Genomic DNA, 14,638 nt, shown 5'->3' with positions numbered 1-14,638 from the left:
TAGATAAGGTATATGAAGAAGATCAGCTCATTTCAGGTACTCAGTAAATTCCCAGGTGCTATTTAAATTCCTATCTGTGTAACAATTATTTTGGGCAGATCCTCAAAAACATTTCACTGAGATACTGGGAGAATTCAATAATGTAAATAAAAACCCCTGCCAAAATAATCGGCATAAAATGGGCACATGAAAAAATCTGCAAGCCTTCTAATCTCCTCCTTCCATGTCTCAATATGGACTTTCCTCTACCTAGAACACCTCTCTCTCTTTCTCTCTTTGTTCCTTATGACTCAGATAATGTTACTACTTTTTCTTGAAATCCTTCCATGATACTTCTACTCTTTTTAATATATTATTTCTTTGTGATGACCCAGTATCTTTTCTATACTTCATTCTGACACTGAAGACATAACGATTCTTTTACAAGTCAATCGGCTCCCTAGCCCCTAATGATGAAAATAGAGACATGCATAAGTAAAACAGAAAGGATTCCTTGGATTTAATCAAGTGTAATTTATTTTCAACAAATTTATTTTCAAAAATGATGTGGAAGCCACGTAGGAGCAGCTTTAAAAACTTCCCATTATTATCAAAGTAAAATGCAGTTACTAATAACTGCTCTAACTTTGAAATGTATGACAGCTTATATAACTCAAGTGAATCATGCCAATTCTAATAGATGAATTATTTTTTAAAACAAAAGCAACAGAGGCTTATTTGGCATTAACACTTTCAGGTCACTTGAGTAAAATTTGTTGCATTTTAGCATAATTTACTTAATAGCACCCATGTGGTCTAATAGTGCTAATATGCCTCCCAGAGTGTTAACTTGCTACAATAGTAACAGTATACTGGGACCATCTGGATCCCTGAAATGATACATAATCCTCTGTTATGTAGCCCTCAGTAGCCCCATTGACCTTTACAGACACACATATCAGTTTCAAGATCAAAGTGAATTATTCTACAATAGCATGAGTTCTGTGCACATAGGCCTGCCTCAAAGTTTTCTTTTTCCTTCTCCATATTAACTATCCCCCGACCCCTATATACACACACCCACATACACACACACCTACATTATAGCTTCAAAATAGTTTTAAAGACCTGAAGACAGGTCACTGGAGAGATGATTGGCAGAATTCACTTTAATGAGCAGAATTCATAGCACTGTTTCCGATAAATTGCTCAGCTCAACAGATCCCCTAAGTGACCTTGGGACCTGCATTCAAATATTCAGCCCCTTTTTTCTCTTGATCATGCAAAGGAATTTATCTAAATTTTTTACTATTGAGCAATTCTGTGAAAATTTCCTGAGGTGACCGAGTCAGAAACTTAATAAATCGTCTGACCTCCAAAGGTGTTCACCTGATCCCCCAGCTTCACTCAGCTATATCCATACTGTTTTTACCTGACCTAAGGGTTAATACCCTCTCCGTAGGACTAATAGGTGTTTACTGACCTTCTGATCAGTGGTTATTTGGGATCACATCAGCCATTTATAGAGTGTCTGTAATAGGCAATCTAAAAGCCTTTGTGGAGGTGGGGGCGGGGTTCTAAAAAGAAAATAACAAATCTACCACAGTCACACACACGTCAGGTAGCTACATAATCTCAGAAGTGAATGATGAATCTGTGTTCATCAGAGTGGTTTTAAAATGGGTGGTCTCACTGTGCATGTTTGAAAAACTCTGAACAGCAGTTGGTTAGAGGGGCTGCTGAACTCCTATGATGATGACAACATCCCACCTGATTAATTCTGGTACTGCTTATGAGACCAGGGATTGGGAAAGTAGGGAAAATGTGATAGTGGGTACTGCAAAAGCGAGAGTCAGGAAGTTGCGTCAGTTTTCCTCCACACAGACCCTCACGTGTCCTACCGCAGCCTGCTGTGGAGAGCTCATCACTGCCGTTTGGACAGTCCCTTTCACCATCACAAAGCCAGTGTCTCGGCACACAGGCATGGGAGCCCTGGCAGCTGAACATGTCGGCCGCACAGGTGGCAGCGCCTGAAACCCAAGGAGAGAATGCCATTAAGATGACTGCATGTAACATTTATATCCCTCTTAGAAAGAAGGAAAACAGAAGAATGTGCTGACAAGGAAGAGACTGTTGCTATTTGGAATCATCACATAGTATCCTTCTCCTATGTTTTACACATTTTACTCTCAGAACTCATGCCTTCCTAAGTGTGAGTATTGTATTTCTTTTTAATAGTAATAGTAATAATAATAGTAATAACAGCATTTTTATTGCTTAATATATGCTAGGCACTTGATGTATTAACTCATTTAATTCTTGCAAGAACCCCAACCAGTAGAACTCTTATTGGTCTCATTTCACTGAAAGGAAGCTTAGGCTCAGAGAAGTTGAAAAGCTTGCAGAACGTCAGAAGTTGCACAGGATGCCACATGTTGAGCCGAGAGTCCAAACCCTTCTGATTGCTAAGCAGCTTCTCTCTCTCTCTCTTTTTTAAAAGATTTTATTTATTTATTTGACAGAAAGAGAGAGCACAAGCAGGGGGAGCGGCAGGCAGAGGGAGAGGCAGGCTCCCCACTGAGCAGGGAGCCCGATGTGGGACTCGATCCCAGGACCCCAGGATCATGACCTGAGCTGAAGGCAGATGCCCAACGGTCTGAGCCACCAGGTGCCCCTAAGCAGCTTCTCTTAACTGCTAATGTCATGATTGTTACTCCCCACCTGTGTTGTTAAAAAGAATAAATGTACTCATGTTCCTTTTGTTTTTACACAATAAATAAAATCTACTTTTTCTCCACTCTGTCAATTCAATGTCTCTTTAGATACATGATGTTTTTCAAATGTATACGGAAAAAAAATGCTTGCTGATTTTGATTATAAATTCAAAGGGTCATAGGTTGTTTCTTTGTTTCTCCTTATATGGGTATAGGACAATCATATGAAATAGAACATAATTATTTCTCATGATATTTTCCTAGCACCTAATACAGTTATACATGTTGAATGCTTTACTTATTTATATACAATACTTGTTGAGTGAATCAGTTACATGACCCTCAAATTATTTTATTTAAAAAATGCTAATATCTGCAGGAAGAAAATATGACAATAGAATGATGAGAGATATTTGGTTTCAAACATTTAACGCAGTGACCAAAATGCTTTAATTATAGAACCATTATCATCTTTCTTTTCAGCTGCAGAGTTGTTGTGAGCAGATAATGCTTTTCAATGCAATGCTTTCAATATGGGGGGCAGCAGGGTGCTTTGAGGATTTTTTCCATCATAAACATGATTGTCCTTGACATATACTTTAGCTTGGAGGACAGGATGGCAAGCGAATACAGAAAAGTCCTCCAGGTAATTCAGATTTGCTCATTTGACTGAGGATCAGTGTTAATAGAATGGGTTTAATATGATATCTATTACTGGAAGAAATCATAAAAAATCTATTAAATAAATGTTGCTTTCATTTAAAAATGAATTTACCTGCTATTATGTCTTTAATACCTTCTATAATAAAATCATTTTCCTACAGAATTTATTTTTATACTATTCCTCATTTGATCTATCTTTTTAAGCTTGCCATAAGAGTATAAAGTGTCACTTTCACTATTATACTCTCAATTAGTGCTTTAATTTCCATAATATTTTTGTTATTTAGCTTGAGATTTTTAAAAAGTGCAATCTCTCTAGTAAGGAAGTTTTGATACATGTAAAACTCCTTGTCTACTTTCTTATTATCATCCCAATTTATTCTCAAGGTAGGCATAATAGATATAACATCAATTTGGCTGTTGAGAAATTGAATTCTGTATGACCTTGGAGAAGACTAAGTGTCTGAGTTTCTCTATTTGTAAAATGAGGGGTATGACTAGATAATTACTAAGATACCTCAAGCTATAAAATGGCATAAAGCTCTTTGCAGCTAATTTTCTGGCTCCCTTGATAGTATTCAACAGATTCTGTATTAAGAGCATGCCAAAACATCATAGTCAATCAGAAAGAAAATGGGCCAAAGAAAAAACTCATGGCTTCATTCCATAGTTACCACTGCCATCTGGAGACACATTACCTTCCTTAGGGAAATGAATCCCAAGAAAGGAAGAAGATAAGCTGAAAGATTTCTACCAGATCTGTCTTGTGCACCTGCTCAGATATAATATTTGATTGGTAAGAGTTACTACCCCATTAGGAAGTATTCAAGAAATCTGAATTCAGGTCTTAAGTCTGTCATCACTGAATCACTGAGTGACCTCAGGCAATTTATTAACTTCTATGAGTTTCTCGTTTTTCATCTGTCAAATGATGAAGGAGTACTAGATTACGGTTTTCAAAACAGGATCCTCAGATCCCAAGTCAGAGCCACTATCGTGCTTGTTAAGAAAGGTTGTGTTTACAGCCCACATTAGAACATTTGAAGGTGAAGACTAAGGATGTGCATTTTTAGCAAACTTCTAAGAAAGACCTTTTGTGCACTAAAGATGATAACCACTGAGATAAATTATTTATAAAGTTCCTTCCCAATCCTAGTATACTAGATTCAGTTCATTGAGTGATATTTGGTCTACAGCAGTCTTTATGTGTCACCAGCTTGGTAGTTAACATACAAAATGCAGCCTGTAATTAAATTAAATAGACTGGGTATTTTGACAACAGGTAAACATGTCCATTACCATTTTAATGCTTTAAAAAAATTATCAGGACACTGCTAGATGTAGATGTGGCAATAACACTGAAAAATAAGGGAGAGAGCAGGAGAAATGGAACAAAAGGGAATGGAAATAAATTCATTTACATTGTATACCTAGGCCATGTTAGATGATCACAATAGTTACATACGGGAGATCTTTTGTAGCCCCCTAACAGGTAAGAAAAATACAGATGTGGGAGAATTCAACTCTGGTTTCAGAGTCTTTAAACCTTCTACTCTATTGTGTCCACTCAGGAAGGACAGAGCCATTTAGTGTAGTGTAGGTTTAAACAGATGGTCAAAAAGCAAGATGATTTTAAAGACTGGCAACATGCTCAACCCATTGTAAGTAGGTAATGCTTCTGTTAAAATTAAAGAAAGATTTAATAGCAAAGAGGAATAAAGTAGTTAAAAGTGACTGGCCAGACATCTAATTGATTACCGATTTCTTTTTCCTTTCAGGGCTTTTTGATAGTGATCTTTCTATATTTATTTGTTGTATAACTAAGTTGTTTCAGCTGTGTAAATAAAAAGTAGATTTGGGGTGGCTTAAATACAAGAAAATAAATTGCCGGGTTTCAGAGGACAACTCCAGTTTTATATTATTTACAGAGAACTTCAGTTTAGCTTGAGTATAAAATCCTATCTACCTGTCTCCATGGTAGGTACTGACCTAAAAAGCAGGTGACCACTACTGAAATTTAAAAGTGGTATTAAGTACACTTAACTCTGTACATGCACTTTATTCTATGACTTGGGTCCTTTTCTCTCTAAAATAGGATAATAACAGCTGTGAAAAAGTGCTGATATAATGAGTAAAGATTTTATGCCTATAAATACAAATACACATATAGAAACAGATCAGAAAGATAGACAAAGAGGCATATAAATACATGAGTAGAATGACTGGCTATTTGTAATAAATTTATACAGATTAGATCATTCCTTCTTTTACCCCTTAAAAAAGTAAGTTAATAATTCCATTTAAGTTATTTGTTAAATGTTTGTGATTATTTAAAAGCAATTACATTGGCTTTGTAGTTGATATATAGTACGGCACTCAACCTCTAATCCTATAAAGCTGTTTTTTGAAGTACATTTTAAAATTATATAAAACAGCCCCCTTTTTTACTTACCATTTAAAATAATTCAATAGTGATAATCACTATAATACATATATACAAACACAAATAGCATTTGTGGTTTATGGCAGTGTGAATCAGTATGTTTTGGACGCCAATTTAGCAATGCATATCAAAGACCATGAAAAATGTTTGATCATTTGATGCAAGTAATCCCAGTCATAGAGATCTAGGCCAAAGAAGTAATTGAAGAATAAAAAAATAAAATTTACAAATACATTCATTGTGTGAATATTCAGGAAAAAAATTCTAAAAATTGAATGACTGTGTATATAAAAATAGTAGAATAATAGGTTGTCATTAAAATATGAAACAAGCTACATAGACGCGTACATATAAATTTAATGTTAAATTTAACAGTTTTATGTATGTTCTAAAATGATAGTGGGTATATATCATATGCCTAAAAATTGAATGAGAACACAGAAGAAACAACTCACCGCAAATGCTATCACTTTCATCTAATCCATCCCCGCAATCATCCTCTCCGTCACAGATCCAATGTTTAGATATACATTTTTGTGCAGAACAAGCAAATTGGTTCCAAGAACAAGAAGAATCTAGAAGACAAACAAAAATGTTTGCTTCAGGTGCACAAGAAAAAAAAAATCATTTAAGACCATCTTAGGACAGGTCTGTCTGACAGTGAGAGTCTTTTCTTAGACTTTGCTAAAATAAATTGTCCTCCAATAAAATGAGCCGAATTCCTCTTCTCTATGACAGCTCTATAAAAATTTTGACAACAGCCTGCGTATTCCGTCTGAGTGTCCATGTTATGTAACATTTTTCCTCCCGCAGAATTCTCACAGGGCTTGACTTTGAGCTACTCATTAAGCTAGTCACTCTCCCTTAAGTGTATTCCAGGGTGTCATTTAAAAACAAAACAAAACAAACAAACAAAAAACAAAACAAAACAAACACAACATCCGCTGCACGGATACAAAACAAATATTCCAAGTGTGGTCTAGTCTTCCCTTCTAAATTTTAATTGATTTTTGAACAACTAGAGAAAAAAAAATGCATCCTAGGCAAGATTATAATATGATATATTCACCAGCATATACATTTGTTTTTAATGATGAGGTGACTAAGGGGGTTTTAGCTTGACGATAAGCCACCAGTTTCACACCCTTACATACTAAACACTTAGATGTTTTTACTTCTCTTGGGGATACTTAAGTCTGACTAATAACATCTAAATTCACTGGCATGGTGGCTTTTATTTTATTACCAAATTATTCACTTGTAGTAGTGTATTCTTTTTAATTTCAAAGTCAGGCTTGTGATTGTTCTCCTCCACCCTCAGCCTACCCCTCCACTCAGCATATTTGTCATCAGGTAACATTCAAAATAAAATCTTCTAAATTCAAGTCCTCCAAACATAAATTATAAAAACAACAACAACAACATTATGGTTTTGATCCTACAAACTATTTTAAAACCTTGCATCTTTACTTAAAATATTCACTTAGATGACCTGTGAAGAAGAGAGAAATTTAGAAACACTGAAGACTGGAAAAAATGAAACTAAAGAAAATACAACCCTATAATGGCTTCCTGTCCAGAAACTATGAATCTACATAAACTATTTGTAAAGTTCTCTGTTAATCCTGTTCACAATCTGGCTCTAATGTAAAGATATATAGCATCTTAATCAAACAAAATGCACCTTCATATTTCATGATGACATTTACTTTTAGAGGAGTTTGACATTTCATAGAAGATCCATTTTTAATCTTTTCTTCTACTTTGTGTATTCACCATAGTGTATGTTATTTGTGTTAAATGAAAATAGTGAATATATGCTTTGTTTTCCTGTAGGAAATTTCTTTGGACTAGAAATTATAAAATCCATAAATTCTATAAAATAAATTTTAAAAATGCTGTCTTGCCTTCCCAGGTAAGAAGAAATGTACACACACAGAAATTAGAAGGTAGGTGGTGAAAGGTGAGAGTTTGAGGAAATACAAGTTTAAGTACTATTTAAAGCTATACATGTAATTAACAGAAACATGTAAAATAATAATAGTCAATAACAGGTAGCGACAGTATAATGAGTAGTGTGAGCTAAATCCTCACTTTTCATTGCAGAAAGTAAATATATTAGGATTTCGAGGTAATAAGTCAGAAAATAAAGGTATATCATTTAGAATGATGAAGGTAACCACTAACAAAAGCAGAAAAAGACGAAAAGGCTGGGGCAAGAGATTGTTACTCTTCATTACAAGTTCTTCTGTTCTATTTTAATTTTTACTATTCTGTGTTATTTAACAAAAATGAAAACTGTTAAAATCAATTAGCAATATTTTGTATAAAATCCTATGTAAGAGAACATTGGCATATAAATAATAATATGGCACATAGAACAAAATACAGCCTCACCACAGTGGAATTCATCAAGTCCATCCTCACAATCCTTCTGACCATCACATATCCAGGTATTCAAAATGCATCTTCCACTAGGACAACCAAAATAATTTTCTTCACATTTGTGTTTGTTTTGAACTGTGATAAAATACAGAATGTAATGTCAAATAATTTAAATTAATCTTAGACTTCTACAATCTAGGTAGATAATAAAACAGTAATACTCCCTGAACTGGAAGAGATAAATAACAAGAAAACCTAGATAAAAATGAGCTGAGGTGGTCTCTTCAAGAATGTCAAGGTCATGAAAACCAAGGAAAAGCTAAAAAACAAACAAACAAACAACAACAAAAACGTGGCACAGAAGAGAGGAGACTAGGAAGACACGATAATCAAATCCGATCCAAGATTGGACCTGGATCTGAAAAAAAGATACTAATGGAAAAACTTGTTAAATTCAAATAATGTGGAGTCCCATCAATAGAATAAAAATAAAATAACTGAGATAATCATAAAGTGAATGAGTGTTGGGCCAAAGAAACATTTGTGGTGGAAAATATCTGTAATTCCATATTCATAAAAATAAATAACATGATAAAAACAGTGGAGTTTTACTGAGAAAGTGTAGGCGTGGTGTTCCTACTGACCTATATTCTGAGTATGCTTTGACAGGCTTATAGAAGCACTCTCTACTTTATAAAGAAAGACAACTTACAATGGAATCTCTAAAATTGTTACACCTTACAGAAATATCATAAGAATAATAAGTATTTGTATGTAAAATTATTTTGTAAATTATATATATTTTTTAGATTGGGGAGTATTGTTATTATTATAACTTCCAAGACTGCATATGAAATATTAGATTTTTCTCTACCAAATGTCATTGGTCCCTTGAACCTTCAGGTTTACACAGTTTTGTAAATGATAGCCAATTTGGAAGCAAATATTAGAGTATATGTCACATTATAATAACCCATTCACACTATAATAATCACACTAAAATAATCCATTGTAACTATATTAAGATGACAATTCCATTTTATTTTTTCAAATGTCAACTTTGTAGATTGAAGATGAAAATAAAATTGTTGACAGAATTTACCACTAAATCAAAAAGTCCTGAGTGTGATTATGTCTTACTTTTTCTTAGGACTAGCCTAGATACAAGCTAAGTTATTTAGACTGACCAATTAGTAGCCTCCTGTCTGGCTGTCTATCTGTCTCATCAGTCTACAGGAGCTTCCCTTTTATTTCTTCCCCATTATAATCACAATTCTTTATTAATGTTAAAAGTTAACTTTTAAAATAATTTATTAATATGAGAAATATATAAAGATCACAAAGTTTTACATATATATGTAATATGTTTTATATATATGGAAGTTTAATGGGTATCTATTATACGTTGCCTTCATATTAATTTTAAAAATTAACTACAGCTACAATGAGGTACATAACTGTTGTAGAAAGAATAATGGGTTAAGAATCTAGACACCCAGCCGTCATCAGTCTAAATCAATGTTACTATATTTTTTTAAAAATGTTCTATGTGATTAAGAATAAAATGTGTAAGAGTTATGGTGAGCCACAGTCATCAGTGCATGTAAAAGTTCTCCATAGAACCAGAAAAGTTCTCCAGTTCTTCCTAGGGTGCAGCTAGCCTTTCAAACCCAGAAGGAACAAAAATCGGGTCATAGAATGTTACACATTGCTGAGCAGGAAAACAAAAAACTAAAACAAAAGGAAGCTGCTATTGCCCAATTAAGTGATAGATTATGAATTAAGAATATCGATTCTTCACAGTAGATTGTGTATGTGTGCACTGCTGTATAATTTCTCAAAATATTTCAAAAAAATATTTTATGTCAACTAAACTGGAAAAAGTGAGTATAGTAGTAGCAGGATAAGGAGAGAAAATTATAGTATGAGGACACATTTAATAGTTTCTATAAATCATATCTACTTCCAGTTATAGTAATTTAACACCTTTACTTCCTGTATTTTTTTTAAATTTGTTTTCTGAAATAGTTAGACAGGAACAGCACCATGACTTTTTAATGGAATGCATTCTTCTAAGAATACAGATGACACTTTCAGAGCTTATGTATGTAAAGGCGGTTAAAAGTCAAATATAAAAATACCTTTCTGACCTTGACCCAGTGGTAATTGCTATTATCCATACTACTATGCCAAAAGATTGTATGAACTTCACCAAACAGCCTAACATGACAATACAAGCTGCACGGCATTGAGTAAAGCCCGTGGTAAGAAGCATTGCCTCTCTCCCTTTAGTCCATGGGTATGGAGTATCAGTATGTGATACTTCCGTGGCAATTTTAGAGATCATGCATTTTAAGACTTAATCACCAACTGTAAGAGGATTATTCATGAACTGAACATTAAAAGGAAATCGATCCAAATACAGAACAGATTTCTTGAGTATCATTTCATAACTCATTAAAAAAGATCAAGGGGCATGTTTGGAACAGGATGATTACTTGTAATTTAGTCAACATTATTTAAATTTTAATCCTAATCACTGGATGTGAAGGCTAAAACTTAATAAATTTATTTTATACAACGAGCCTCTAAATCTCAAGGCAAAGACTTTTTTCTTTCTAGAATTACCTGGGCATTTTAATTCATCTGAGTAGTCCCCACAGTCGTTAGACCCGTCACATATCCAGCTTGGCAGGACACACAGTGAGGTCGAATTACATCTTATAAACCCTGTGGTTTTCACTCCAAGTTTATAGAAATGTGTACAATCTGTATTATCTACAAAGAGGTAAACAGAAAAATGAAAAACACCTCATCTGCAAAGATTACAAGTCTTCTATGCAGGTCACAGAAACAAGAAAAGTTAACCTCATTTGAAGAAATAAGAATGCAATTATCCTACACAACAGGGGTTAATTACATATCAATTCTGGACAAGGTTCAGTGAAACACTGGGCAGTGTTAGATGGAATGCCAAAGGTACCCAGGGATGAACAAACAAAAGCTAGTGGATTATCTTACTGCAGCTCTTTTCATCTGAAGCATCCGCACAATCTATGTTCTGGTTGCATCGTGCTGATCTTGGAATGCATGTCCCATCTGCACAACGGAACTCAACAGCGGCACACGTTGAAACTGGAAAAACAGGTAAATAAATAAATGCATAGATGAGACAAAAGTGATTCCTTGCTCTAACATTTTCAGCAGCGACGGTCCCTGACTTACCATGGTTCAACACGATTTTTTTGACTTTGTTGTAGTGTGAAAGCCATATGCTGTCCGTGGAACCTGTGCTTCAATTTTGAATTTTGAACTTTTCCTGGGTTAGAGATATGCAGTAAAATATTCCCTCTTGATGCTGGGCAGCAACAGTAAGCCACAGCTCCCAGTCAGCCACGTGTAAACAATCAATATCCTTACCTTTCCGTACCCAGACGCCATTCTGTTTTTCACTTTCAAGACAGTAGTCACAAAATTACATGACATATGTGATACTTTATTATAAAATGGGCTGTGTGTTAGATGGTTTTGCCCAACTATAGCCTAATGTAAGTGTTCTGAGCACATTTAAGATGGGCTAGGCTAAGCTGTGACATTTGGTAGGTTATGTGCAGTGAATGCATTTTCAACTAACAGTATTTTCAACTTGTGATGGGTTCATTAGGACATAACTGCACTGTAACTTGAGGAAGATCTATATTTTAACAAATTCATATAATTTTGTTTAGTTTTGCTCTTTTAACTCTGGGAAGTCAAACTTGACCCAAAGCTTCCATCCCCGTCCCCAAGTTTGGGATCTAATAGACCCCTCACATGTTTTCCCCTGTTGTGGTACTTACAGTATTTCATTGCAATTGCCTGTTCATGTATCTGCTCCCCCACTAAGTTGTAAGCTCCATGAAAGCAGGGATTGTACCTGGTTCCCATGATAGCATCAGTCTAGCACTAAGCCAACATATAAAAAAATCAACTGTTGCCGAAAATTCTTTCTCCTTTCAATTTTCAAAGTACAAGGTTATAACACAGAGCAAATGTCTGATTGAGAAAGTACAGGGAAATCCCAATCTGGTTGCAAAGAAGTGGACCATCCCCTTCTTTGATAAAAGAGAGTCAGATAGTCAGAGACAGAGACTGAGATGGAGAAACCACTGAGCATTTGCTTTATTACTCAGAGGAAATAGCTCAACAACACTAGAAAGTCTTCCATGTTATGTTACACTCCTTTACATGGCCATATCACTAACATTTGGTATAGGAAAGATGAATGCCTCATGCCAAGAAACATAAATGTGGTATGACTTGTCTCTATTGTTAGAAAGTATGACTTTCCAATTCCCTGCTATGCTTGGATGAAAATCAGTTTCAATATGCTACTGTCATTATATATACCTTATACAGAATAGCTTCTGCTTAATCATATACTCCTTTCTACTTTGCTCACACATTCATTACCATATAATGGTTTCCAGCAATATGTTGTGAACAGGTGCATGACATACTATGTACATTAGATTAACTTAGGTGAGATTTTTATGCCAAATTCAAATTTTCACAGGTTGATTATGTAAATGTACAACCTGAAGGGCTCTTTGATTATGCCACTTTTACTAGTGTTGATATTTTAAAGAGCCTATTTAATTATAAATAGAAATTATATCAATTGTAAATGGTTAAAATGCTACCTCAAAATATGCAAATTTTACTCAAGGGCATGTATGTCATTTGTATTTCATAACGACTGTTCTTATTATATTTAATTGTATCTTGCAATTGTATCCTTATTTGTGCTTAAATGATGATTAGAATAAATGTTTTATTTATAATTTACAATTATAATTGCTTCAGTGTTGTTTTCATTAAAAATAACATCTTATCATATGAAACAGATAATGCTATTATGAGTAGAGATAAATACACTGTTCTAAACATGAAAAAAAAACAGATATCCTTCTTTTATGTCTAAAAAGCAAAATCTCTTCCATGTACCTTTCTATTACATTTTAGATTCACTATTTTTTTCAATAGAAACAGTAAATGGAATACATAACATGGAAAGTAATCATGACAAACTTTTACATTTTGTTTCTTACTTTGCTATCTGTCAGCAATCTCCTATGAAGAGTTTGTGTTCCAAAAGATTCTTTATAATCCCTTTATTTAGAAGCAGGATTCATTTCTCTGTGAAACAACATTCTAGTAATGTTCCTTGACAGTCTACAAAGACTTATCTCATAATACCCTTGAGTTTCTGTCTTACACTCACAGAGTTTAAGGATACCAGAAGAATCCCAATGGGAACAATCACAATTCACCACATCATCTCCATCTCTCCCCAAACTTCCACAGAGAAATCTTCTGTGTACATGGCAGGGAGTCCATCTGAGTGGAGATTGGTGGCAGATAGGGTGAAGAGGCAAATTATGACTCCATTAACATGAGGATAGCATCTCACATAGTTATGGGGGCTGGAGATCCAGCAATATTACAGTAATGGAGTTTCAAAAACAGTATTGGGGCTCTCAGGTGAAAGTAAAGAATGCTTTGAGAAGAGTAGAGATGTGGAGCTAGTGGAACCCAGTTTTAGATGGAATTCTGAGAAGAAGAAAGAAAGGAGAAGAACTCTGACTAGTTGAAAAGAAACTATAACTCTGAAGTTGGAAAAAATGGTTAGGAGATAGTATTTAAAAGAAAGACACGGGGGAAAGGATGACGTAGGGGTTCGGAAGAACTGGGTAGAGAGTAGAATATTTGCAGGATGTGTTTTTCTCCCATTTTCCAATTAAAAATAGGGTTAATGGATCTTGGCGAACAGGACAAGTAGGCCTATTAGAGTATGTGCAATGTGCAAATAGGAAGACGGTCCCTTTACTTCAAATCCTCTCTTCACAGAGTCCATGACCTTGTATAGAGTTTGGGAACCACCAGAGGATTAAGTAGGGTGCTAAGTCACACTAGAATTGGACATATTAAGTGGCTGCAGAATTTCATATGCAGCAGAGGCAAGATGGTTGTGGAGATTAACATCTCCAGCATCTGTAGGCAAGGAAGGACAGGGAGATGGGAGAAATCCACGGGAAAGCAGGAACTTTATTAAATAGTTAAGCAAATACGTCTTTTGCCAAAACCTCTTCCTCTATGTTCCTTCAACTATATTTCTTCCTCACTTTGTTTGGCCAGTCAAGTTTTGAAATTTGTTTCACCCTTAGGGTGATTTTTGAGGGAGAAATATGTTGGAATCTCTAATTTGTCAAGTGAATATGAAAGCTTTCTGACAATTTTTCCTCAGGCTAAAAGTCCTGAAAAAGAGAGAAAAGAAAATAATGTAGTCCAAATAAAGATAAGCCAAGTGAGAAATACTAGACTTTTCCCTCCAGATAGTCCAAAAGTAAAAGAAAACCTACAAAATGTGAGTGAAAACTTACCACAGCCACCCCAGGAATAGCAATGAGATACT

The 14,638-nt window shown here is 34.7% G+C and overlaps 1 protein-coding gene across 1 annotated transcript in view; it reads right to left on the bottom strand.

Annotated features, from left to right (window-relative positions):
* LRP1B (LDL receptor related protein 1B) overlaps positions 1 to 14,638 on the bottom strand; it is a 1,456,161-nt gene that overhangs the window by 253,975 nt on the left and 1,187,548 nt on the right. The window contains exons 47-51 of the mRNA XM_008695867.2: positions 11,206 to 11,319; positions 10,813 to 10,962; positions 8,197 to 8,319; positions 6,255 to 6,374; positions 1,881 to 2,009 (exon numbers count right to left, since the gene is read on the bottom strand). Of these exons, the coding sequence (XP_008694089.2) occupies positions 1,881 to 2,009; positions 6,255 to 6,374; positions 8,197 to 8,319; positions 10,813 to 10,962; positions 11,206 to 11,319 (636 nt within the window). The remainder of the gene's footprint in view (positions 1 to 1,880; positions 2,010 to 6,254; positions 6,375 to 8,196; positions 8,320 to 10,812; positions 10,963 to 11,205; positions 11,320 to 14,638) is intronic.

The sequence above is a fragment of the Ursus maritimus genome, unplaced genomic scaffold (genome assembly GCF_017311325.1).
Source record: "Ursus maritimus isolate PB19 unplaced genomic scaffold, ASM1731132v1 scaffold_1, whole genome shotgun sequence".
NCBI classification, from domain to species: domain Eukaryota; kingdom Metazoa; phylum Chordata; class Mammalia; order Carnivora; family Ursidae; genus Ursus; species Ursus maritimus.
Note: the sequence above shows the minus strand (reverse complement) of the source record. Positions and strands in the feature narration are given on the sequence as shown.